The following is a 27,684-nucleotide window of genomic DNA, read 5'->3' as shown; positions in this document are numbered from 1 at the left end:
TGGCTGGAACGTGGCAGAGACGGCTGAGGTCATCCCCCTCTCGCCGGCGTATCCAAGGCCGGGCTTCTAGAGTTAGCGTAGGAGCTTCCCTCCTTCACAAGAACGCCCCCGCTTCGTGGCGACCCGACCCCTCGTTGCTCCCTCTGGCACCCTCAAGTTGGGGCTGGGTTGGTCCCCTCTTCTCCCCCAGAGACACCCGTAAAATTCCTTGGGTTGTGGCAGCGCCTGGAAAATCTCCTCGGGGAAACCCTGAGTTTGCTCAGCTGGAAAACGGGTCTCCGTCATGAACCGGTGCTTCTGGTTTTTAACCCCCGCACGCTGCAGCGCCCATTGTCTGCTGAAGCAGCCGCCTTGCTGACACAAGGTGAAGGAGAACTGTGTGGGCTAAGTCTCATGGAGGCACACATCAGAACATCCGTGACTCACGCAAGCCTGGAGAAAGTCTCTTCTCTCTCACCTTCCTCTTATGCAGGGGGTTAAGCCAAAGAAGAAGTTGCTTATTGATTTTCCTGGAGTTAGAAAGTAGCTTAGGCATTAGGGGCAGGTAAAAGGGGGCAAGAGAATTGCCCCCTTTTATAAAATTGGCTCAGTGCCGACTTTAGACATGATCATTGCATAGATGCATATTTATCAGGGTGCCTTAACCCTGCAGTGAGCGCACTGCACAAGTTTGGTTTTCGATATATAATATCCCCTAAATTAACATCCCGCCTCCAATAAATAAAACAAAACCCCTACGCTGTTCCCTTTATCGCAGAAACTACACCCATAACTTTATTCTGGAACATGCAGTGCAGGTAAAACCAGTTCTGGATGTTCTCTTTATTGACTCCATCTCTTCAGAATGCCAGTTGTTCAGTTGTTCAGAAATAGAAAGACACAAAGTATACAACACGTTACACCCAAATAAAGAAAGCAACTAAAAATTACTTTTAAAAAAATTACTTTTAACTATTAACTGCAGGTAAACCCGAATGAGAATATATTTATTGTAGAGGAAAATAAATGGTGCAGTGCACCGAACCCAAGGTTTACATTAAAATCCTGTAGTCACATTAATTTGCAAACAAAAATTTACAAATTTACATTTTGCCAGAACAACCATAGTAAGACATGACAAGTGAAAAATATTTTTGAATGGCATCTGAGCAGGATGGTAAAATCACTAAAATAGTATTCCAAGTTCTCAGCTACTGAACTGACGACATAAAGCTCCATGAAAACTGGTGAACAATTTGTTCCTTTCCATTAACTACAATGTGTCAGATAATTTTTGTAAGAGATTATTTTTTAATCTGTGCCAACTGTGGAGTAGATCACAAGACAGTCAGTTCCAGTAGCATGTGATTAGCCGGGGAGAGAAAAGGGTCTATACAGGAATATTTCTTTGTTTGGGTGACACAAAGATGAATGGTCTATTGTCTTACTGTCCGAAAAGAAAAAAGCCAACTCAACAGTGCCATCTCCTGGAGAAATTACTAAATACACTTTTAAACTCTTAAATTGTTGGAATTACCTGTACCTTCATTTTTTAATATATTGCTTTTAGTTATTATTGTATGTTTACAGAATATGTTTCCTTCTTCAAACTGTATCAGCTTCTGGGGACATGGTACCTTGCATATGGAACTGAGAAAATGTTTGAGTGAATGAATTATTTTAGTATTTCGCTTTTGTCAATGACACTGGCACGAAATACAAAAGTTGCACTGTCAGATATCCTTTGTGAAATACCACACCTAAGATATTACCTTACTTGCAGAACTAAAATATGTAAATTTATCTTATTACTAAAAACCATACATTTCTCCAAGATAAATTCTGTGGCAGAAAGATGAATTGAAAGCAGTTACGTTTCACAAAACCATTGCTTTTGCTAATAAGATTATTTCTGATTCTATTTAAATGGACACAAAAAGAAACTTCGTAGGAAAATTTAAAACTCTACAGAAAACCAAAGTCCATCTCTTTCAAGAATTCTATAATTGGAATTATAGAGGGTATGAAATTTTTTGTTTCACCAGTACAGTGTAAGCTGAAGCTAAGAGCTACTTTATTCCTTGGTATATGTTTTTTCCCTACATAATACACATGATTCAGAGGCACAACTTCACCTTGCCCTAAAGCAGCATGTTTAGTCCATTTCTGCATTAATCTACATTGAGTTAAATGGGGTATTTATTGCCTAGTTCTCCCCACTAGAAGCTTCATGGGAGCACAGACCATACCTAGACCACAGCTCTATCCCCAATGCCTAATACATTACTTGGCATATAGCACATAGGTACTCAAATTTGTTAAATCTGAACAAATATTAGTTGAGATAGGATTTTTCAATGGCATTTTCTATTAGGATAAGAGGTGAACACGAGGGAAACTAATCTCATGATCACGTTATATTTAATAACAGGGTTAAAATCACTAGGACAGTCTCAAGAACATTGGCGACAATATAACTTTAGTTCCCTACCTTATGTGTGTGTGTCTAGAGCAAAATTCTGTTTTCCCAAATGTTTCCCATCATTGCAGTTTCCAAATGTATATAAGCACGTTTTTTGCTGGAAATTTGGTATAAATTTAATATGAATTCAGCCTATTCAAATCATCAGAATTTGAAATCATAGAGTACAACTTCCTACAAATGTTAATGAAGACAATACACAATCAATTCTGCATTATTCACACGTGGATTAGCCATGTTGTGGATAGTACATTTCAAATCTCAATGAGATTTCCCTATTACTCAGTAGGTATCTAGGCTTCTCATGCCTGGCATTGTACCAAGAGTTGATGATTTAAAACCTGAGTTCAAGTCTCAACAGCTTAATTTTCTGAGTCCATGGTCACACAGCCTTACATTCTTCATCTGTTAAGTATAAGTAACAATATCTACTTCATGTGGCCATTCCTTTTAATAGATATTTATTGGAGTATAATTGCTTCACAATACTGTTAGTTGCTGTTGCACAACAAATCAGCCATATGCATACATGTCCCCACATCCCCTCCCTCTTGAGCCGCCCTCCCACCCTCCCTACCTACCCCACCCCTCTAGGTCATCACAAAGCACTGAGCTGATCTGTGCTGTGCTATGCTGCTGCTTCCCACCAGCCAACTATTTTACATTCGGTAGTGTATATATATCGATGCTACTCTCACTTTGCCCCAGCTTCGCCATCCCACCCCAGGTCATCAAGTCCATTCTCTATGCCTACCTCTTTACTCCTGCCCTGCAACTAGGTTCATCAGTACCATTTTTTTTAGATTCCATATATATGCGTTAGCATACAGTATTTGTTTTTCTCTTTCTGACTTACTTCACTCTGTATGACAGACTCTAAGTCCATCCACCTCACTACAAATAACTCAATTTCGTTTCTTTTTATGGCTGAGTAATATTCCATTGTGTATATGTGCCACATCTTCTTTATCCATTCATCTGTTGATGGACATTTAGGTTGGTTCTGTGTCCTGGCTATTGTAAATAGTGCTGCAATGAATATTGTGGTACATGTCTCTTTCTGAATTATGGTTTTCTCAGGGTATATGCCCAGTAGTGGGATTGCTGGGTCCATATGGCCATTTTTGAGGCTCCAATAGATTGATTCTTTAAATCATCTCAACCAGACATATGCTGGCAGCTCTAACGGGGGAAGTTCATAGTATATTCCAAAGTCTAATGTAAACTACTTCTGAATTACCCAGTTCTCTCTTACTGATTTGTAATTGATTGCCAGTGAGGCCAAGATCATAAATTTGATGCTTTTATAGTCCTTGACTTCATAAAAAAAAGAAAATCTCATTCCAAATTGTCCCTTAAGGCACAAGAAATAGTACAACATTGTAGCTGGCTTATTCCAACCCATCAGTTTTGGGGAGGGCCTCAAAACATGTTCTTTTGATGGTCAATTAGTAGCATCTCCTTCATATAAGGAAAGCAGCAAAAAATTATTTACTCAAGAAAAACTACAGAACTGAAGTTTACAGTGGTATTAGTACCTATAACACATGAGGAGGAGTTGGACTAGCTGGGAGTTCATCTGTCAACACCAAGGAATTCATAATATAGTTGATTCTGTTGTACAGAGCCACTAAAACAATTTTAGGATACTGATAGGATAGGGATGTTAATACCACTATCCTTTCTGCCCACAACACAAGTATTGTATACACAAGACTGCTTTAGAAGAGAATAGTCTATTAACAAATATTCAAAATTTTTCTTTATTTCAGAACTGCCTTTATGTACAGACATCATAAAAAAATGCACATACACTGGAGATTTTCCAAGGAATTGGAGCTGGAAATAAAAGTTAAGGGCAACTAGGAGAACTGAAACTGTCCCCAAGAAATTCTGAGGATCACGCTTCCTTAAATGTCCTTGATAACCTCTTCAAGTTCTTCCTTTGTGAACATGTGGAAATTCTGGCCAGGCTGTACTGTGGCTAGCTGGAAAGAAAACAGAGAAGGCTTAATAAGCTCGGCTCGATCACCCTGCTTATAGCCCCAGCACGGTCAGGAGAAGTTGTTGGTGACACAGCTGTTCATTAGGAACTAAGGGATCTGCTGTCCCAGGGATATCCTTTCCAGCAGCAGTTCCTAAAATAGCTGTCTGACTCCAAAATAAAAATCTTCTTGACCAAATTTTCTATTTTGAGGTTAACCCACCACATAATAGTTAACCAAATGCCTGGCATCACTGTCACTTCTTGAGGTTACTTCAACAAGGATCACAAAAGCAGCAGCAAATTGGTGTCAGTAGTTTTTTCTGTTAAAGATTCCTTTAGAAATATATTAAAAGCATATTCACACACTTGCAAGTTGAACTTGTGTATGTGACCTTGGTATACTTGCCCACTCTGTGCCTCAATTTCCATCAGTAAAATGGGGATAAAAGCACCTAACTCATAGGGTAGTTGTGAGGATTAAATGTGTCAATCCATGTAAAGTGCTTAGAACAGTGTCTAGAACATTGTAATAAGCACCACATAATTAACTATTATTGGTGGGTATTATTTTCTCTAAAACTGCCCATATGGTAACTTAACAAGAAAAACATTTGTTTTGTTTTTTTAAAAGGACTGGCGATGAAAAGATCTCATTAACACTGACCATAGGAAATCAGTTACCACTAAAGATATTAGTAATAACCAGCAGTCCAGATTATAATGTATTTAAGCAATAAAAGACTAGGGTCAGAAGATGGTTAGTTTCAAATTTAACCAAACCACCAGGTCTTCCATCATCTCTGCTGACAACATAGTCCCATGTTTCAGGGTAATACTGAGGAATAGGTGCCACTTCACTTTTCCCTTTAGCTTTTGTGTTTGTTTGAAATGTCATTTCCTTATATTACCTTTTTTTAACTTTAAAATTAAACATAATAGGGCATTTTTTGAGTAACATTCACTATTGATATTTAGTATAATTTGAAAACTGCCAAAATTAGCACAGCTCAGTTACATAATGTTTATTATTCTCTGCCTCAACTACAGGTAAAATTTAGAAGAAGACTACTACTGCACATCTTAAAACACCTGAAGATCTGGTCTGGGGACAGACTAAAAAAAATGTTCTCTCAAAGCCTGCAGTCTCCACTAGATTCTCCTAAAAGATCTATCCAATTACACGAAATATCAGAAGAGTCCCAAACATATTTGTAAAATGTATGTTAAATAATTTAGTAATGTCCATATAGACCATGAGTTCTATTCCAAGGAAATTAAAATATATAAATGCTTTTCTTAAGGACATGAGGACAGAGAGATACAAAGTCAATAAACCAGAGAAGAGTGAGAGCCTATAGAGTTTATTGTCAAGTCACCCATGGCTCACAGGCTAGTCCTCCCAAACCATTACAGGGGCTAAAAACCAGAAACTGGGCAACTCTGAATTAGAACAGTCCTATAGAACCAGGCTGCAAATCAATACTAATAGGACTTAAACCAAATACTGCCTTCAGGAAGGTACCCATCACTAGATGAGTAAAAATAACCCCTTGCCATTTACTTACATAATCTATATGAAAGCTACTTTTCTATTTATCTCATTTTACTTTCTTTTTTTAAAAATACATTTATTTATTTATTTATTACTATTTTTGGCTGTGTTGGGTCTTCCTTGCTGCACGTGGGCTTTCTCTAGTTGCGGTGAGCGAGGACTACTCTTCATGGCAGTGCACGGGCTTCTTTCTCATTGCGGTGGCTTCTCTTGCTGCGGAGCACAGGCTCTAGGCGTGTGGGCTTCAGTAGTTATGGCACTCAGGATCAGTAGTTGTGGCTTGCGGGCTCTAGAGCACAGGCCCAGTAGTTGTGACGCACGGGCTTAGTTGCTCCGTGGCATGCAGGATCTTCCTGGACCAGGGATCTAACCTGTGTCCCCTGCATTGGCAGGAGGATTCTTAACCACTGCGCCACCAGGGAAATCCTCACTTTACTTTCAAAAAACCTCTGTGAGGCAGGTAAAACAGATATTTTCTTTTATTGATTTGATCAATAATTAATTGCTAAGCACCTGTGTACTAGTTACAGTTGTACAAGGCACTAGAGATCCAAACATGAAGAAAGTCTGTCTTATTTACTAAGAGCTCTAGACACCAAATGCTTTTAAAGTCAGGTAAGTGTTACAACAGAGCCAAGCATACATAAAGGCACAAAGGAGTAATCTAGGGGGAGTCCAGGAAGGCTTCAAGGAGAAGCAATCTTTGAGTTGTATCTTAAAGCACTACAAGAATGGGTCAGTCAAGGAGCAGAGGGCAGACTGAATACGCAAATGCATAAATGCACGAAACAAGATGATGCATTTGCAAAACTGAAAGTAATTCCGAATGACTAGAGCAGAAGTTGCATATGTGATGAGATGAAATGGAGAGGTAGCAGGAGTTCAGAGCTTATACAGAGATAGTGTATTAAAGTGTTAAAAAGTACAGGACCGGGCTTCCCTGGTAGTGCAGTGGTTGAGAGTCCGCCTGCCGATGCAGGGGACACAGGTTCGTGCCCCGGTCCGGGAAGATCCCACATGCCACGGAGCAGCTAGGCCCGTGAGCCATGGCCGCTGAGCCTGCGAGCCCGGAGCCTGTGCTCCGCAATGGGAGAGGCCACAACAGTTGAGAGGCCTGCGTACCGCAAAAAAAAAAAAAGGACAGGACCCCAAATCAGACCTGGTTTCAAACCGTGACCCCACCATTTACCAATACTGTTACTTTGGGCAAGGTCTTGCCTTCTCAAAGCCTCAGTTTCCTCCTCTGTAAAATGGAAGTAGGAATACCTATCTCATAAGGCTATTGTGAGGATTAAAAGATAATTGCATGTAAAATTAGCAAGCTACCTAACAGGTTAAACATATGCCTTAAGAAGTAGTGAATTACTATGACATGAAAAGAAGTTTGGAATTTATCTTGCAGACAGTTAAGAGTCAGAAAAGACTTTTTACAAGTGGAGGACAATTGAGATTAGATATGCAATTTAGAAAATCCACTTCAGTAGCACAATGGCAGGGGAAATGGAATGGAAATGAGGAGGGTAAGGCTAGAGGCAGGAAGACTAGCTAGGAAATCTCAAAACATACAAGGCAGGAGAAAAATGAGGGCCTGAACAAGAGAAGGCCCTAGGAATAGGCATGAAGAAGAGGCACTGATATGAGAGTTATTTAAGGAGGCAAAGAAACAAATCGGTGAAGGCAAAGGGAGGTCAGAGTCTTCCAGGTTTCTGCTGTGAATGACAGGTTCACTGAAGGTGTCATCAACCAGAATTAGAAATAAGGGAAGAGGAAATGGTTTTCAGGAAAAATGAGTTTAGTTTTACAACTGTCAAAAATTTGAGGTGTCTGCTTCAGAAAAGGTCATATAAGAAGTCTTAAAAATGACCATGAAATCTGATAAAGAGGAGTTATGTTAGCAAGGGGCAGTCTCAGGGAAATAATAACAGAAACCAAGGCAGTGATTGAGAAATAAATGAGAGGCGAGGCAGTGAAGACAATGAATACAGATTCATCATCTAGCAATTAAAGGTTAAAAGATATGATGAATGGAATAGCAATAAAATGTAACAAACTCCTGAATTTCAAAATTATTAAGTGAAAGAAGTGTGACACAAAAAGAATACACACTGTAAGATCCATTTATAAGAAATTCTAGAACATGCAAAACAAATCTATAGTGACAAAAAGCAGATCAATGGGAAGGAAGTGACTAAAAAGGGGCATGAGGGAACTTTTGGGGACGACAGAAACGTTCTGTATTTTGTGGTTGCGGATACGAGGGTTATACCTTTGTCAAAATTCACTGCACTGTAAACTTAAAACAGGCACACACTACAGTATGTACATTATGCCTCAATGAAGTTGATCTTTTAAAAAAGGATACTAGGTAGAGAGAGGGGTTGACAAAGGTGGGTTTTGTTTTTTTGTTTCTCTAAAGAAAGATGCAACTTGGAAATTTTCCCTTTTTGAGGGGAAGTAGCTGTTGAGGAGAGGCTGGTGACGCAAGGGACAACTGGAGGAGCAGGGACCTCAAAGAGATAGAGGAGGGTGGGCTCTAGAGCAGTGGCTCCCAAATGCCTGACCTTCTTAGGCTGAGCATCAGAGTCACCCAAGGAGATTTCAAAAATAGAGATTTTTGATGGACAGCCAAAGACTGATGGACAGCCAGGTTTGGAAACCATGAGTTAGAGCTTGGAAAAGTGGAAGTGCCCCTGTGTTAAAGGGAAGAAAACTCTAGTCAAGGATTAATGATAGAGCATGGATGGGACACACACCTGATGCTCTCTTCAAAGCAACACTGTAGTTGCACTGAAACTGAATGAGCTAAAAAATATCTTTGAAGTTTTAGTTGAACCAAGCAGGCCTTAGAACCTTCACTGTGAGATCAAAAGAGCTACATGTGAATTACTCTGAGGTAGCAAGGAGATAGTCTTAGTGGAAATGCCAAGACCCTATCTCATTCAGTACCACAGAAAACAAAGCACAAAAGGAACTGACAAAATCCCTCCTAAGGGTCAATATGGGCTATCGTTGCATATTTTGCGCCTCATCATCTCAGAGACTGGCACGAAGGGGAAGCATTTTCAAATCTTTGCTGAGAAGGTGAAAAAACAACTATTTATGAAGTAAGTTTTCCATTTCCATTCCATAACCCCCTCTCCCCATGACTGCTGAAGAAGCAAGCCAAACACCCCTCCCGCAGCCCCAACCTCTCTCCAACTCTTCTCAGACCTTCCCACCATTAGGCCAGCCCCTTGTTCTGGTGCCCAATTTTGCCCCTTTCACTGCAGCCTAAGGAACCGGGCTCTATTGGTGACAGACTGACAAACAATACTCTCCAGTACTCTCTCCATTCTTCTGCCCATAACCAGTCAATCCTTTGCCAGAGATTTATCTAAATATACATTTTCTCAATCTATGCTGAGTATAGCTGAAAAGTATCCTGATAAGTGCTGATTGGTTTAATTACTGATTTGTGATTCCAGCTTCAGTTGGCCTTTAAAAATTTTTTTTTTTTCCTTTCTGCGGTACGCAGGCCTCTCACTGCTGTGGCCGCTCCCGTTGCGGAGCACAGGCTCCGGATGTGCAGGCCTAGTGGCCATGGCTCACGGACCCAGCCGCTCCGCGGCATGTGGGATCTTCCCAGACCGGGGCACGAACCCGTGTCCCCTGCATCGGCAGGCGGACTCCCAACCACTGCGCCACCAGGGAAGCCCTAAAAATTTAATTAAAATATAATATACATACATACCATGCCTCCAAGGGTAACCACTATCCTGACTTTTTACAACAACTTGTTTTGTGATTTCAGCCTCAGCTAGCGTATTTTAATGTGACCCAGCAATCCTTTTACTCATCCCTGTCTTCCCTTTTCCCTATCCATAATGACTTTTCCAAATAGTTTCCATTCCTTTTTATTTCACTGTTGCATTCACCCACCTTCAGCAGATGATCTAACAATCACCAGGGAAATATAACACCTCTCTCCCAGTTCACCTCCAAGCCTGCCTTAACTTTACTCATCATTACCTCCCATCCTGCTGTCTACTCTTAGGATCCTAAATAAGGGCATTCAGAATCTGGTCCACGTCTCTCCAGTGTCATCTCCCTATCTCACATACATCTCACACTCCAGCATTCAGATAAATCCCTCAGAGTCCCTTTTACGCACCACGTTATTTTACATGTCCTGTTCCCTCTTCCTGGAATACCATTCTCTTCCCTTCTCCTAACTTCACCTCTTCCAGTAAGCTTTCCTAACGCCCCAGTATAAGTTATATGTTCCTGTGTCAATCCATTCATATTGCTATTACAGAAGTATCAACCCAAGCTGTTATTATCTGTATGTCCTCTATACTACTTAATGGGAACTGGATTTTCTGTGTCTGTATCCCTGGCATCTACATAGTACCTGGCATGTAATGGGTATTCAATATAATGCTGAATCAATTCTATTTTTCAAAACCAACTCCTTCATTTGTACCATGCCTTCTCTCTTCTAGAACTTTTCCATCACTATCTAACTTCCACTTTTAATTCTTTTTTTTTTTTTGGTGGTACGCGGGCCTCTCACTGCTGTGGCCTCTCCTGTCGCAGAGCACAGGCTCCGGACGCGCAGGCCCAGCAGCCATGGCTCACGGGCCCAGCCGCTCCGCGGCACGTGGGATCCTCCTGGACCAGGGCACGAACCCGTGTCCCCTGCATCGGCAGGCGGACTCTCAACCACTGCGCCACCAGGGAAGCCCTTAATTCTTTTAACATTTTTCTATCCACTACTTGCTTCTCAGACTATAAAAGTATTTTCAAATCTTTCCCCATCCTTAAAAAGACAAAAATCCTTTTCTTTAATGCTGCCTGCTGCTGACATTAATTACTTCTTGAGAAGGCAGCATATTCTTGTTTTGTCCACTTCATCACTCCCTTTTATTCTTTAACCCACCAAATTCTGGCTTCTGCCATACCACGTTACTAAAGTTGCTTATTCACAGGATAATAACTTCTTGAGAACTGAGCATACAAAAATGTTACTATCTTGATCTTCAGCAATGAGAGCTATGATATCTGAATAAAACAGAAAAATACCTCTATGTTAGTTGCATTCAGCTTCTCCTCCATTACTTGTTTGAGGATTATGAGTGAAGATTTGATGGCTTCTTTCAGTGTCATAGACTTGAAACAAAGAGGGCAAGAAGAGTAGCCATTAATTGTACATAATCCCTCCTTCCTTCAAAGATTTCCCCTATATCTCCCTGAAGAAATGATTTAGCAAATATTAATAAATCAAACATCTCAATAAGTACAGTGCATTACAAGTATCTCCAGAATTCAGGTAAATGGTAAATAAGTAGAGTACCTTTATTCAGAGAAAAAAAAGTCTTATTTTGAACCAGAACAAAGTTACCAACTTTAATATGTTAAGTGATCTTTGAAGAAGGGGAAAGAGTTAGACTTCTCTAGTTATTGTCTTTTGATTTAGAAGCAAGATAATATTGATGATATCCTGTGAATAATAATTCCCAAATGATCTAGAAGGTAGCCCAATGGTTTAGAAAATCTGCTCTTTGCTTACCCCATTTTGTATCTAATTTCCTGCACACGTAAAAGCAATACTAGAAGTTGATTTAAGCAGGCATCCCTGTATGAACCACGTGAATGACAAGTAGGGCAGCCTTCAGCCACTACAATGAGTTACCCCAAACCAAGGCTTCCCATCCCACAAAGATAAAAAGTACCAAATGCCCACTTGCTTGGAGAGCCAGACTAGGAAATATAAACTGCTAAGTAAAGCTGTGAAGATAAAGGATAAACAAATTGTGGTATATCTATACCATGGCATACCACTCATCAATAAAAAGAAACTACTGAAATGTGCAAAAATACGAACGTATCTCAAAAACAGTACGTTGAACAAAAAAAGGCAGACATGAAAATACAAACTGTATGATTCTATTCATAGAAAGACCAGACAAAACTAATCTACAACGGTAAATGTGCCTGAAACGGGGGAAGAGACTGACTGGAGAGGAGGCAAGCATTCTGGGGCAGGGTGATGGAAGTGTGCTATATATATATGTATCTATTTTAAATTATTTATTTATTTATTTGGCCGCGCCGGGTCTTAGTTGTGGCATGCGGTATCTTTTAGCTGCGGCCTGTGGCATCTAGTTCCCTGACCACAGCTCGAACCGGGGCCCCCTACATTGGGACCGTGGAGTCTTAACCGCTGGACCACCAGGGAAGTCCCTATATTTTGTTTTAAGTGCTGGTTACAAGGGTGTATACAATTGTCAAAACTCATAGAACTGAACTCTTAGGTCTGTGCATTTTATTTTATGTAAATTATACCATGATTTAAAAAAAAGATAATAGAAGTCGTGAGAATGCTTAATTACCTTGTGGTAAACTTCTTGCAAGGAGCTCTGGGCACCCTCTGAGGCAGAGCCAATCGCTCGAGCATCACACTGTACAAAGGTTCCAGATGGGTCCATATGAAACCTGCAAAACCACCAAAAAGAAGAGGATTAAAATGCTTAAGAACGGTGGCATTTTATGTAACAAACGTCTCACTAAAAAATATAAATGCTTGGCCCTGCAGCCAGGAAATACCGAGGCACAAATCCAAAAGATGTTCTATGGCTGGAGAAACCAGATCTTTTAAAAAGTGTTTAAGAAAACTAATAATAATTTCCTCAGGGATTTAGAAGAGAAGTATGTATAAGAATACTTTATATAGAGAGTATATATAAATATGATACTTATGTATGCCTATCTAAATACTATTTGAGGACAGGGATCAAATCAATATTCCAAAGCAAGGCTCAAACACATTTTGACTACAGCAACAAAGTTACTTCTAATTTCTTTCCAGAAATAGCACTGATTCCAGTAGAGGAGTTCTTCATAAAATCCCCAAATTTGTTTTTGTGTAAGCAGCACAGAATCAATGAACTTTATAGAATTAGAAGCCCTTCATTTTTACAACTCTACAATAATCTTCTCACTTGATTTAAACAACCAGTCCCATCCCAAATGAAAATAATTCTCCCAAAAAGGAAGCAGGAAAAAAATGGCCAAATGGTACTTACAGCTGGGGTCCTTTTTCATCAACTCCTCCAAATAACAGTGCTACTCCAAAGGGACGAGACTAGAACCAAAAAGCAGGAGGTATTAAGATAAATAGCTATGAAGTAGGGGGGCGAGAAGAGACAGGAAAGACATGTTCCGAGGACAAATGTCATCAGTTCCACAGGACAGCAAGAAAGCTTTGCACAAGCGTCAAACTCACCATGGCACCTGGATCTGCATCTTCTTCTCCAAACTGTAGAGCCAGATTTGACACAGCCTGAGTCACGCTCTCCACTGTCATGGTCTCATTGTAGGTGAACCAGTGGTTCTAAAAGAAGAGCAAAGCATGGTCTACCTTTCGTAAGAATGGCATTAAAAGTAGCCCACCATCTCACCACACACATCCCTTTGAACTGTGGTTAAAAACTGAATGCTCAAGCTCTGGTGTGTTTTCCTTAACATTAAACTCAAATGCTCGGGACTGCACGAGAGGAAGAGAAATAGCTCTGGAAATAAAAGTTATACCAAAAGGACTCTAAGCAATGACGACTTTTCAAGGGAGAGGATTGCTCCCTTGAAAAACAGAGTTAACCCTTCAGAGCACCAAATCTAGTCTTTTCACAAAGTGAAGGCTAATAGCTGAGTGCCGCTTTCCCTCAAAGGCCCTATCTTATCATTCTGTTGGAGTTTAAATTAAATGACTTATTCTTACATAAGTACTGACAGCAAACCTGCAAATAAGCACAAAAAAAATTTTTTACCAATCAGATATTTTTTTCTTACCAGTCTACTACTCTGTAGGCAGCAGGAGCTCAGTTAAAAAAAAAAAAATCAGTATTCCTAACCAGCATTTATCACCTGGTACATATCATTACTCACTACAGGAGAGCTGTCATTTGCAAGCCTAGCTGCAAAGGCAGTTGGGGTGAGAATTCCTTTAGCTATTTCTACCTCTTGCTATGGTGCTCCCACAGAAAGTCAATTAGGGAACAGAATGCAGTGCAATGCTTGCTTTATATAAGGCAAGTCAAAAAGAAGCAAGAGACTGTCAGCACTATTTACCAGGGCTTCCTCAAAGCTGCAATGGTTGGATGGCTAGACTCCAAGCCTCAGAAAGTTGTAACTAGGGATTCTACCCAAAATCACTCCCAAGAGCTACATCTGATATTAACACAGATACCTGCAGTACAGCCCAGGCAGTTATATCATCACTAAACAAGGAACACAAGCATCATGGTAAAAAGGAGAGATGATGCTAATTTTACCTGTGTCTCCACTCTGGCTTTATCAATTAAAGTCTTAGCATCAGCAATTAGCCCACTCATGGCACAACCTGCAATGTAAAAGCAACAGTGACCCGATAGCCAAATCCTTGTAGAACTCTTTAATCCACTCAGGAAATACTGAAATTCTGGAGTGAAACCATGGCAGCCATTCAGCAATCCCATAGCAATATACCTAAGAGATTAGATGGGAAATTATCTACACTGAACACAAGTATAATTATATCACTAACAAATAAAAACCATTCATAATGAAACAGAAGTCCAGCTATTAAGGTAGGAGACAGAGAAGAGCAGCTACTCAAACATGAATTTCCACACGTTACATCCTCAAGCATTCCTTCAGCACTCTTTGGTAGCCCGTGATGCACTTTCAAACTAAGCAAGCACTAACAGTCCAACAGGAAAAACAAGGGAAAAAAAATAACTATCTCACTATGAGCTACAATGGAAGACCCTAGAAGAAAATCAAGTCTTTTCACTTTCTGACCAAACACAAACTAGTTATATGAGAGATGGCCCAAGATGCCAAGATTATGGCTGTGACGTTACACGTCATGACTCAAATCTAAATTTCCAGCCTGGGTCTCACTCCCACATTTCAGACCTATAAAGCCAAATGACTCCCTTAATATATCTACTTGGATAGACCACAGACTCAACTCATTTCCCTTCTAGGCTCCATCTTTTTCCCTGGCCCTCACAACCAACTGAATCCCAAATTCTATCAATTGCTGTCTGATTAGCCTGTCTGGCATTAGTCCTTACCTCTCCGTCTTCTGGCCACCACCTTGGTTAAGCCTTCATCATCTCTTTATTTGGACTATTAAAAAAATTTCTGACCTGGTCTCCCTGCCTCCAGTCTCAGCCCCCTTCACTGTACCTTCAACACTACTATCAGAATGGTCTTTCTCAAATCCTAATCTGATCATATTTCCTCAGTGCTCAAAACCTTGGCAATGCAAAAGGATCAAGTTCAAGCTCTTTAGTGTGGTAAAAAGGACTTCCACTGTTTGATCCCAGACTCATTTCTTGCCACATTCCACCTGCCAGTCATGCCAAACTGCGTGTGCCAGGGTATTTTATATTTTACACCACCACAGCTTTGCTCTTCTATTCCCTCCGACCAGAAAGCTCTCCCCTGCTACACCCAGACACTTATTCACTTGGTAAACACTTCCTTATCTTTTAGAATTCAGTTCAGCTCAAGCATCACCTTTATGGAATCCTTTTCTGAAAACCTCACTACCACTGGCCCCAGGGAAAACTAATTGTTTCCTCCGTTGTACCCCTACTAAGCATATACTACAGCCTTTCTTAATACCTACTTCACTTAATTGCATTGACTTATTTACATATCTACCTCTGTTATTAAACTGTATGCTCCTGGAACACACGGGGACTATGTCTCATTCCTTTGTGTGCCCCTGGTGTCTAGCACAAAGTCTGGCACATAATAGGTTCTCAATTTGTTGAATGAAGTGACACTGACCTATGTCCAAAAGGTAGGTGGCTTCAGAGAAAGTAGATAAAATGTTCTAATCTTAAAAGACTAAATCTCAGTTTCTATATCTATGAAAGAGATAATGTCAAGCTCCCTGAGTCACTATGGCATTTGATTCTGACGCCCTCAAGCAATTAATTATTTTACCAATGTTTCAGTAATTAGATGACTAGATAGGTTAAGTAAATGTGGGCAGTCAACTAAAATGCCATGCTATAAATAAGTAGAACTACTCATCATGCTACAATGATGCCAGAAGCCACGGCAGGGGAATTTAACAGGGACCCAAAAAAGGGAGGAAGGGAAGGTGAGGGGAGATAGATTGAAATGACAAATCTGAAAACAGAGGAAGAGTACCGATCTGGGTCAAAGTCTATCATCCTTATACTCTCTGCACCTTGGTCACTCTGAAGATCTTTAAGAATTTCTCTTTGCTTAGTGGACACCCCTACCTTCCCACACAATCCTCTGCTCCAGGTAGCCTCCTAATGTTATGCATCGATGAGGACCCAGCCACCATAGGGAGCTGGCCTATGATTCAACCTTCACATATTTCAATAACCATCACATTTGCCAAGTATAAATCTGAGGGAGAAAGGAACGTCTGGGAGTAGGTGAATCCTATAACTGCTTCCTACTACCTATATTATGCACAATGGCCTACTACCTGGAAAATGATAACTAACAAGGGATAAGATGCTCACCTAATGAACCTCCCTTGAAACATCAAAGAAGACTGATTAACCCAGGCAAGATCCTACAGAACAGCCTTCTCCTACTCCTTACCTATGTGAGCATCAATCTCTACAATTTTCTCAATGCTGCTGGGCTCCATGAGTGGAGAGGTAATTCTCTTCTCCACAGCTAGGCACACACCCTCTGATGTCTGGATCCCAATGGCTGTAGAACCAAGCTAAAGAGAAACAGGTTATGGTTATCATATAGAAGTCAAAGAACAATCTCACATACTCACCAGGAATCTCTCTGTATATCTTCACATGATAGAAGCTTCAATCAGCCATATCTAATACACAGAGAAAATAAGGAGCACCCTAATAATGTACTATTCCTGTCAATGGCAAGAGCACTGATTTACAGAATTTTGTGCTTCTAAAGGGGAAGTTCAAGAAGGTCTTGAAAATGTCCGGAAAATGATCAACTCTAATGCCAGTTTTTTGGAGAGGGGCAGATTCTAAAGTTCTAAACATAGAGGGCAAGAAGTAATACAACTCTAATGTTTTTTCTGGACTTGGTATCTTTTTACTTCTGCTACCTTGATCTATCTGAAAAGGTGATATCCCTCAAATCTATGTGACTCCAGAAAAGTAATTTACTTAAAAAAAAAAAAAAGAAAGAAAGAAAAGATAAAGAAACACCAACAACAACATAAAAATATCTTTCAAGGTCACTAGCAGTCTACAATATAGCTTGATTTCATCTCTCCATCTCCATGTCACCATCCTAGTCACCCACCCCTCTTTGTCTCAGTTTCCTTATCTACAAAAGGGGGATAATAACAACAATACCTACACATCAAGAGGGGTAAACACACATATATAAAATGCTTACAATGTTAACTTGCACATAATAAATGAGCAACAAATGTTAGCTATTTTTTTATATGCCAAGATTACTTCAAAAGCCTCCTTAGTCTCCCTATCTTTAATCTCTCTCTCCCAATGTATCTTTCATATTATGGCCTGACTGATACAATAAAATGCTATTTTCATTATACTTCTCCTTCTCTAAAGAATTAATATCTCTCTATACTGCCTGTAACATAAAATCCAAGTAAAGCTTCCAGAGACCTCAAAACCTAATCCTACTTTACTCTTCCAACTTTATTATTTATCATTCTCCAGCAAAATCCCTCAGGTATAGCCAAATCCATTTTCTCATGCTATATTATCCGCTACCCTTGTTCTGCCCATGCTGTCCCACCTGGAATACGCTCCTCCCTTTGCCTATCCAAATTCCACCCATCATTCATAAAGGCTTCCATAACTATACGTGCTCTCTCCTCTAAATAATCACTATATTTACTTACAGTAAATCACTATATTTACTTAGTTCTACAAAGCAATGACTATCAGTGTGAGCATCAGATTCCTGGAGTCTGTTATTGCAAAGTATTCCAAAGAATTTCATAAATCATTGTGCATAACATGCTTAAAACGCATGCAGACTGAATGATCATGTCTTTTACATATATGTATTATTTTTCAAATGTGTAAAGTTGTGACTTTATTTAGAAGTGTTATTAAATATATATATCTGCTTTTCACTGTATATTTTCTTAATGGTACATGCATAACTACAGGAGATAAAATGTCAAAGAATTTTATGTAAAAAATGAGTACTCTTACTTCTAAGTAAAGGTGTAGACTGAATACATACATTAGCTCTACTCCTTCTCCAAGCCTGAGAACAGGAGATTAAAAGGCTTAAGTGGGGACTGGATAAATCCACTAGGACAAAGAGTGGACAAAGACACAGACACAAAATTTTAAAGAAAGAAGATGGGTTAGTGATTACTTACTTAGCAAACCTGAGAAATCCAAATCCTAAGCCAGTAGTAAAGAAAGTCAAGAAACAACCTGATTTCTATCATAGGACCCCCCAAAAAGGGAATGGTGGCAACAAGGACCTCTGGAAATAGAAACAGAACAGCTAAAAATTATAAAATTAGTTCAACGTTTGCTTAAGAGACAGATTTCCAGATCTCTTACCCTACGTTGTAAAGCTAGATGATGGCCCCCCACTCCCACTCCTGTAGAAGACTCTGGAGAGAGTAAAACAGAGGGTCTCTAGATTGGGGGATGCCACCATCGAAGGCAGAGTACTACAGGAAAACAGGGGAATTAAGTAAAAATTGACAAGTTTAATGTTAAGAACCCCAGCCTTCTTTCCCTGCTCAGCTCTCAGAAGTGAGCAGGCAGAAACACCTTCAAGGCATGAAATGAGAAGAGGCAGTTTTCTCTAGAGCAGTAGTTTTCAAATTTTCTGACCCAAATCTACATTAAGAAATATACTTTATATCATGACCAAAATACACAAACAGGTACAAAGAAATAAATACAATAGAAACAAAGTTTCATGAAGAAAAGAAAACACTCACCAATACTATGAGCAAGGCATTCTGAGATCTACTGCTCCAGTCTACGTCAAAAAGAAATGCTCCCATGACCTACTAAATTGATTCAGTGCCCACTAATAGGTCAAGATCTGCAGTTTAAAAATATATATCTCTAACGAATCTAGCTTGTTCAAGGGGAAAAAGAAATCTAAAGAAAAAAATTTTTTTTAGTCCTTGAAAAAGGTATTTTCATCCATAAAACAAGAACAGGACACTAATAAGAAAAAGGAAAAAAAACAAAAAAGCTTGGAAATTGAAAAAACTTTCTTATGAAATCATTGGAGAACGGGTTCTACCAAATTGAAGGAATACATCAAAAAAGAAAATGACTTGCGATCTAACGCAAGAGGGAGTTAAAGAGAGTTCCTAGGATGATGATGATGATAGAAGAGCCTAAGTATACAGCTGTGCAGCAGGCCCAGAGAACCAGTCCAGATTAGAGCTGGTCAAAGGCTCAAAGATTTCTTTAAGAATCTTTTACAGGATACTTAATGTGCCTGAGTGTTTTGAGAGGATATACATAATTTGGAGAGAACTTGGGGATGAATTATTGATATTTACATACTAAATTAGGCAAAATTTTTAAAGAGAATTACAAACTCCCAGGAAAACACTATTGTGCAGAAACAGAAAAACAGCTCAGGTATGAAAAGCATTTACGTAGTCTTACCAATAGAAATGTTGACTAATGATCTAACAAAATTACGATAGATATGACATACATTGAGAGGGTTGCCCTATCTCTACTCCAGTAGGAAACTGTGTATCTGTGTGTCACTGGGGGCAGAAGTCGTCATCCTTCATAATGAAAAGTCTGTGGATAATACCTAGGTGAAAAAAATGTAAGTCTGTGTTCCTATCTTAGAGATATGGAAGTAAATGCCAAGAAAATTAGCTAAAAGACTTTAAAATGTTGCATCTGAGAAGCTGAAGATAAAGAGGGGCAGGCTCAGGGATTTCTGCTTTTGTTACAAGGTTTATAAAACTATTTTACCTTCTGACTAAAACTACATGCACGTATGCCTTAAAAATACAGTTGACCCTTGAACGATACAAGTTTGAACTGTGCAGGTCCACTTACATGTGGATTTTTTTTTTCAATAGTAATACAACAGTACTGATCTGTGGTTGGTTGAATGGGTGAATGAGGAACCACAGATATGGAGGGCCAACTATATCAATAGATTATAGGGCAATTTTAGACTGCTTGGAGGGTCGGTGTCCTTAACCCTTGCCTTGTTCAAGGGTCAACTGTAAAATAAAGTCAGAAACCATTGTCAGAGAATTTAATTTGGCACTTAGTTGTCCTCTAATTGTTTTGTGTATAGTGTATTGATCTTGAATCTCCAACTGAACAGAGCAGAACAGAATTCATACCTACTTTGTAAATTTTTATTTATTTATTTATTTACTGCTGCATTGGGTCTTCGTTGCTGCGCACAGGCTTTCTCTAGTTGCGGCGAACGGAGGCTATTCTTCGTTGCAGTGCGTGGGCTTCTCATTGTGGTGGCTTCTCTTGCTATGGATCATGGGCTCTAGGTGCATGGGCTTCAGTAGTTGTGGCATGTGGGCTTCAGTACTTGTGACTCGCAGGCTCTAGAGCGCAGGCTCAGTAGTTGTGGCTCACAGGCTTAGTTGCTCTGCGGCATGTGGGATCTTCCCGGACCAGGGCTCGAACCCGTGTCCCCTGCATTGGCAGGCAGATTCTTAACCACTGCGCCACCAGGGAAGTCCCCATGCCTACCTTAAAATTTTATCTAGCAGAGTTATTCTCAACCGGGAGCCATTTTACCCCCTAGGGGACAATTGACAAAGTCTGGAGACATTTCTGGTTGTCACAACTGGAGGAATGAGTGCTACTGGCATCTAATGGGTAGAGGCCAGGGATGTTGCTAAACAGCCTACAATGCACAGGTCTGTCCCCCACAACAAAGAATTATCCATTCTAAAATGTCAATAGTCCCTGTAATTATTTTGTGGAGGAAGTTCTCATAGCACAAGAAAAAATTTTCAACTTGTTCAATTTGGCCTCCAACTTAAATAGCTTTCTAGGACTTCCCTGGAGGCGCAGTAGTTAAGAATCCGCCTGTCAGTGCAGGGGACACAGGTTTGAGCCCTGGTCTGGGAAGATTCCACATGCCGCGGAGCAACTAAGCCCGTGCACCACAACTACTGAGCCTGCGCTCTAGAGTCCGCGAGCCACAACTACTGAGCCCACGTGCCACAACTACTGAAACCCGTGCACCTAGAGACTGAGCACCACAACGAAGAGTAGCCCCCACTCGCCGCAACTAGAGAAAGCCCGCACGCAGCAACGAAGACCCAATGCAGTCAAAAATCAACCAATCAATCAATTAATTAAAAAATATAATTTCTATGCTTCTACTCCAAAAAAGGGTCAATATTTTGAAACAGGCTATTTTACAAAATATATCAAAATCAAGATAATTTTCTCTTGTACATTATATTTATACCCAGACATTTCAATATTACGATTCTGACTAAACTCCACCCCCACCCTGGGTTGGGACTGGGGAGACGGAGAAGGGAAGAAAGGGAACACTTGAACTGACTATGTATTATTTATTTAATATAATTCACTAGCATAGTAACCAATGTCCAGATGCTCAGAATAATACAATAATTTTGACACTGTCACAGATTTCCATTTCTTCCCCCAAACCTAACTCTAAAAGGCACTCTGCCCCCACCTCTGCTGGCTATATCTCACCCATGCCATCCATACAGCACCTCTACGTGATAATTTCTATTTGTCAGCCATTTTCAGTCATTTCTCCAGCTCCTTTCATACTACTAAATCCTTAGAGTTATCAAATTGCTTTCACATTGGCTAAGTTGCCAAGACAGCAAGGTTGTTTCAACACCTAGGAGTATGAATTTTTACACAGGTTAAGCAGCATACATTAATGGCACTACTCCATCCTAGCTCAAACTAGGGCTACAGAGATCAGATACTATCTCGTTATCTCTAAGCAACGTGGAATTTACTAGCACTAACGGGCTTAAGGAGAACCAAAAAAACTGAGAATTACTCTTCGCTTGCACATCTGTATAGAACTATTACCTTAGCTGAGGCTCAAAATAAATGCTACAGCTTGGAATTGTGATAATCTCAGACTTCATAGTAACATATGGTTTAAATATAGGGCACACATGATTACAAATAGAAAACAGGCACTTTTTGTAGCTGGCCCATCGTTTTCTGCCCACTATCTACTACAATGCTTCCACCTTCACTTCTATGTCTTCAACTAAGAATCTTCTTTGCCCTTTCCAGATTCTCATACAACTATTTCCCCCAATACACTCTTTCTAGAAGAGGTAACTTAGAGGGAAACACAATAGTTCTCTTCAAATATGTGAGGAATTGCCTTATGGAAGAGGTTTAAACATCCTGTATGGTTCAAGGGCAAAACTAGGGCCAACTGAAGGAAACTTCAGGAAGCTAGACTTTCAATTCAATATAAGGATAAATTTCTAAACCATTATGAACGATTTCCAAACAGAATGAGCTATCTAGTGAGAAAATATTCTGTCACTAGATCTATAAAAACAGAAGCTGTTTGGCGATGCAGAGGTGATTGAAACAGAGTGAAGAGTTGGACTAGATCAGTGATTCTCAACCCTTGCTAGACACTAAGAATCACTGAGGTAGTCCTTAAAAATACTGATGCCTGGACCTTATCCTAAACGACCTAATTTAGATCTAAAGCAGAATTTAGATTATCCATAATCCAACAAATAGAAGATCCCACATAACTAACTTTAGTATAAATAGCTTACTTTCTAACTAATTTTTTGAATATGGTTTGAACTATTCGATTTTGTTGTTAGATTACAGGACACATCTCTTATTCAGACCCAAAAATGTCTAGTACAAATTGACAAATTTACCAACAAGAATACAGGTGATCAGTTAAATGATTTGTTCAAGATGATAAAATATCTCCCAGGTGCTAACTCAGGAATTCTAGACCCCTTTCTTTATAGCCAAGAAGATTATAAACACAAACATGTCCTTCCAACCCCACTAAGAAAAAGCTACTTACATAACTATGAAGCAGTTATTTGTTTAAAAAGTTCCAAAGTAGTTGTTAGGAATGGGATTGAAATTGTTATACAAATGGTTAATTGTGCCCAACACTGTAAATCAACCATACTTCAATAAAAAAATAAAATTAAAAAGAAGGGTAACTGTGGTTGATTAAAGGGAGATAAAGAACATTTTCTAAAGGAATAGCTAAAACACATTTACTCCAAATGTTCTGCCAGCAAAGTACTAAGTTGCCATGAAATTTCAAAAACTACCCCACTTGATACTATACCTTGATAGCTTCAATGGCATATTCCACTTGAAATAATCTTCCTTCAGGAGAAAAAGTATTCACACCCCTATAATTAAAAAAAAAAAAGAAAAAGGTATTAAAATTGTCAGAAAAAATAAGCATAGAGACACTAAAGTCAAGTTCCTTGACATCTAGCTCAGATGGCTACAAGATGTGCACACTGTCTTTATGCTCCTTTACCCACAACAATCCGTAGCTGTTTTTTGGTACATTAACAGTTTTTCAAGAGAATGGAACCTATACATAGAACACCTCTGCCCCACTCCCATAGTATCTTCAAACTGATCAAATGAAAGCAGGTGAATTTCTGCCTCAATCTTGAATCAATTTGGAATCCCTCTGGTAAATTCATGCCCCCAAACTATCAGGCAATTCCTAAGAAAATGTGCATTTATCCTTATCCTCTTCCCATTACGTGAATTTGATGTTAATACTTACTTTTTAGTAAAAGTCAGCCACAGGGACATTTCTCTATTTATTTGTATGAATTAGTATTGTTATCTTAACAACAGACTGAGATCTGTTGCAGTTCCTAAAGCCTAACCTAGTTAATTTACTCAATACATTATACATGCCAGACTGCTCTTCTCCCTTAAACAATTCCCAACCTTTCCTTGCTCATCTGTTAGAAATCCCTTTGGAGAAGAGGCATCATGGTCTTAGCTATAAATGCTTTCCACACACAATGGACACTTTAAGAATATTTGAACAAATGAATGAAAATAGTTGTGCTCCTTGGTTTATGGAGTCTGGAGTTTATAACGTGTAAGAGGATATAGAGCAGTGTTTTCAAATTTGTTTTATCAAAACCTCTTTTTTAAAAAAAAGAAATATTTTATATATATATATATATATCCCAAATATAAAACAGATAATAATACAAGTTGACATTTACTGAATATGTACTATATGCCTGGCACTGTTGCAAACCTTTAAATGACAACACACTTAATTCTCAAAACAATCCCATGAAATAGTATTCTAAAGCGATACGATTTTAGAGATGAGGAAGTTGAGACACAAAGAGGTTGACTAATTTGCCCAAAGTCACTCAGCATATAAGAGGCAGAACTGGAATGAGAATTTAGGCAATCTAAGACCAAGCTTTCAACTATCAGGAGTCAAAAGAGAATCTCACCATTCCAGCCTCCCATTTTCCCCAGAGGTACTATCCCTAATGTCATTTAAAAGGAAATTTAGGACTCTAAGAAACAGCTTTTAAAAATCACTGAGAGGAAAGTCCGAGGGCAGAAGACCTGGGATTAAATTCTAGTTCTGCCACTTACTAACTTTAATTTGCTCAAATGAAAAAAAAAAAAAATCTATCCTGCCTCTGTCATAATACAATTGGTATTGAATTGCACAGATTATGAAAGCACTTTGTAAAGTGTAAAGTACTATGTGAATACGAATACAGTATTTTCACCCTAATTCAGGAACTTCATCCTGTTGAGGTATTACTAAGTCTTTCCTAATGTGGGCTCTGCTCTTGGCCCTGTTTTCAAACTTTCTCTGGGTTATTTCATTCATGTCAAGCACTAACTACTTCCAAATCTCTATTACCAGTTTGACCTCTTTCTTGATTAATCTGAAAGCCTCCTGAGCATTTCCATTTGGATATCCCATTAGTGCCAAACACTTGACATTTTCCAGTCTGAAATATACAGTCACCCTTGCAAAATCAGCTACATCTCCTGCCATTCCTATTTCATTTTTACTTTAAAACACCTTGCATCTCCCAGTTCCCCAAACTATAAAGTTCTAAACGATCTGACTCACTCCTCCCCTTTTCCCATAATTAACAATATGCCAAGTCATATCAATTCAAATCAGTTCCCCCCATGACCCCCACACAGTAACTCTACACTCCCTTCCATTCTCAATGCCCTCATTACCTTTCAACTAAGTATTTTAATAGCCTTCTAACTGGTACTGATTCTCTTTCCTCTAATCCAGTCAATTAATCTGTATACAACACAATTATGATTATGTAACTTCTTAAAATTATAATTTATGCCACACAGATGCCTACAAAATAAGACCCAAACTTCTCAACCTCATATTAAAAACCATTCAGTATCTAGCACCATAGTGTTTTCCCAGATCTCCCCCCATTCCCATATGTGTATCATATGTGCCAGTAGACTAGAATTTTCACAAACACTATGTATGCTTTCCCACTGCCCCTCCTTTGTTCATCCTATATTCTCTGCCTCAAAACTATTCACTCTCACTCTCCATATTTATTAAAACCTTACATCTAAGACTCAGTTTATTTATGTTTTTAAAAATTTATTTAGGCTGTGCTTGGTCTTATTTGCAGCAAGTGGGATCTTCATTGCCGAATGTGGGCTCTTAGTTGCGGCATGCATGTGGGATCTAGTTCCCTGACCAGGGATCGAACCCGGGCCCCCTGCATTGGAAGCATGGAGTCTTAGCCACTGAACCACCAGGGAAGTTCCTAAGGCTCAGTTTAAATATCAGCTCCTTTTGAAGTTTTCCATAATACCCTAATATTGAATGCAATCTCTCTCGTCAAACTCCCATAGTGTTGATTTGAGCTTCTCTAATGACATGAACACATTTCTGAATTATACTATAGTTACTTTTGTAAATAGTTCTTTAAAGGACAGTCTCCCATATGAGAAAAAGGATCATGATATTGTTCACTGCCATATGACAAGCATTCAAGTACCTCAGCTAAGTGAATAAAAAAGGACTGTTTTAGGCATTCTTTAGGTAGATACAAAAATGAGTAACACAAAGCAGTTAATAAAGATGTTAAGTAAATGATCACAAAAACCTTAATAAAGGCTTTCTGATAAGAATAACAATTTCCATCATACACACCCCTTACTCAAAATTATATCACCCAAAGATGATTCTTTTCAATGCTCTGGAAGCTAAATATTGACTAACAAAGTTATTTTATAGGACAGTAGGAAAAGGAGTCCGGTTTTTTTTTTGTTTTTTTTTTTAAGGAGTCAGTTTTAAAACCTCACATACATCTTCTATGAGTCAGTAAAAGGATTTTTTTCTTAAAGTGGTAGTTCTAACTGAAAACTTTTGACAGGTTCAACATATACTTGACAAGAAATGCAGCTTCTCAAGCCATCTAGTACAAAGAAAACATCTGCCTTTCCTGGCTTTAAAATTTTAAAAAAACAATAGCTATGTGAAACGTAACTGATCAAAACAGAAACTGAAAGTAAAAATGTCTACAGCATAAGTATGTACAATTTAATATTACTTAACATTTCCAAGCTCTGAAAGATTTTTTGTTTTATACAAATACAACAACCTCACAGCTTTGATTTCAAAAACAGATCTGGCTGCAACACACATTTAAAGTAACTTGCTTTAAATTGTTTAAAAAGTCAGAAAAGCTTGGGTCTAGTTGAATCAGCATGATGACAAAACTCTTGAGAACACTCTAAACTCCAGTTCCCATAAAATCAGACACCACACACTATATCTGGGCAAAGCTGAGACTTCCTTCGCGCTTCTGCAGAAACTATACATCACATCACGCCCCATTACACCTCAATCAAAGGAATGGCTGCTCTGTTACCACAGCTAAGAAACGGAAAACGAGGTTGTGCTCCTAGAAGGAAAAGGGAGCTGAAATGATCAAACCCATTAAGTGATCTCTAATTGCTTTTTCTTCCAGGCCCACGTTTACATTTTTAAAAAGGCAGTCACACTCAGCACAAAAAGATGAAGGGGAGAAGGGGTGACTCCTGGCCTTTCCAGGTTAAAGGTCGGAGTCGCGGCGCGCCAGCCGCCTTTCCCCAAGCACAAAGCGGAGCTTCACGCTTCCGTACCGACTTCGGACCCAGCAGTGACTCAGCGGTAGGACAAGTGCGGCCGACAGGCGCAACTCTAGCCTGGGGAATCACAGCGGGCGGCTGGGGAAGGCGAGAGATCCCCGAGCCGGGCCAGACTCGGGATCCTGGGGCGCCCCCATGACACGGCAGAACCCAGGCCCAGACCGGGCCCCGGGCCCGCCGACCCGTAACTTCCACCCCATTTCCCCCAACCACACAGACCTGTCGTACTCAGACCGGGTGAGAAACATGGTAAGGGCAGGAGAAAGCGGCAGCGGCCACTCGGGGATTCTGAGGGCCAAGACGAGTCCACCTGCACCCAACTCACCCACACCGCCACACAGCCAAGTCTCCGTTACCAACTGCGCGTGCGCTCGCAACCCCTTCAGCCCGCCCTCCTGTACCTGCCTTCTATTGGTTGGTCGGAGTTCCCGCCGAGGTGACTGGGCCAACGCGCTTCCCCTGCCCGGCCTCGGTAGTTCCAGAGAGGGCGGGACAAAGGTCGTTCTTCCGCTTTTAATTG

At 39.7% G+C, this 27,684-nt stretch overlaps 1 protein-coding gene across 2 annotated transcripts; it reads right to left on the bottom strand.

Annotated features, from left to right (window-relative positions):
* Nucleotides 1-4,205: 4,205 nt before the first annotated feature.
* On the bottom strand, nt 4,206-27,545 carry PSMA5 (proteasome 20S subunit alpha 5). 2 transcript variants are annotated; one of them, XM_060139439.1, is made up of 9 exons: nt 27,490-27,545; nt 23,314-23,380; nt 16,618-16,744; nt 14,310-14,377; nt 13,265-13,372; nt 13,065-13,123; nt 12,372-12,474; nt 11,062-11,148; nt 4,206-4,449 (listed from the first exon to the last, which is right to left on the bottom strand). In XM_060139439.1, exons 3-9 carry the CDS (start codon nt 16,664-16,666, stop codon nt 4,372-4,374), a joined length of 552 nt encoding a protein of 183 aa, XP_059995422.1. In that variant the 5' UTR covers nt 16,667-16,744; nt 23,314-23,380; nt 27,490-27,545; the 3' UTR covers nt 4,206-4,371. The 2 variants fall into 2 exon arrangements, with proteins under 2 accessions (XP_059995422.1, XP_059995421.1); XM_060139438.1 differs by having other exon boundaries at nt 27,384-27,518.
* Nucleotides 27,546-27,684: the final 139 nt, after the last annotated feature.

Source organism: Lagenorhynchus albirostris, chromosome 2, assembly GCF_949774975.1.
Source record: "Lagenorhynchus albirostris chromosome 2, mLagAlb1.1, whole genome shotgun sequence".
NCBI lineage: Eukaryota > Metazoa > Chordata > Mammalia > Artiodactyla > Delphinidae > Lagenorhynchus > Lagenorhynchus albirostris.
Note: the sequence above shows the minus strand (reverse complement) of the source record. Positions and strands in the feature narration are given on the sequence as shown.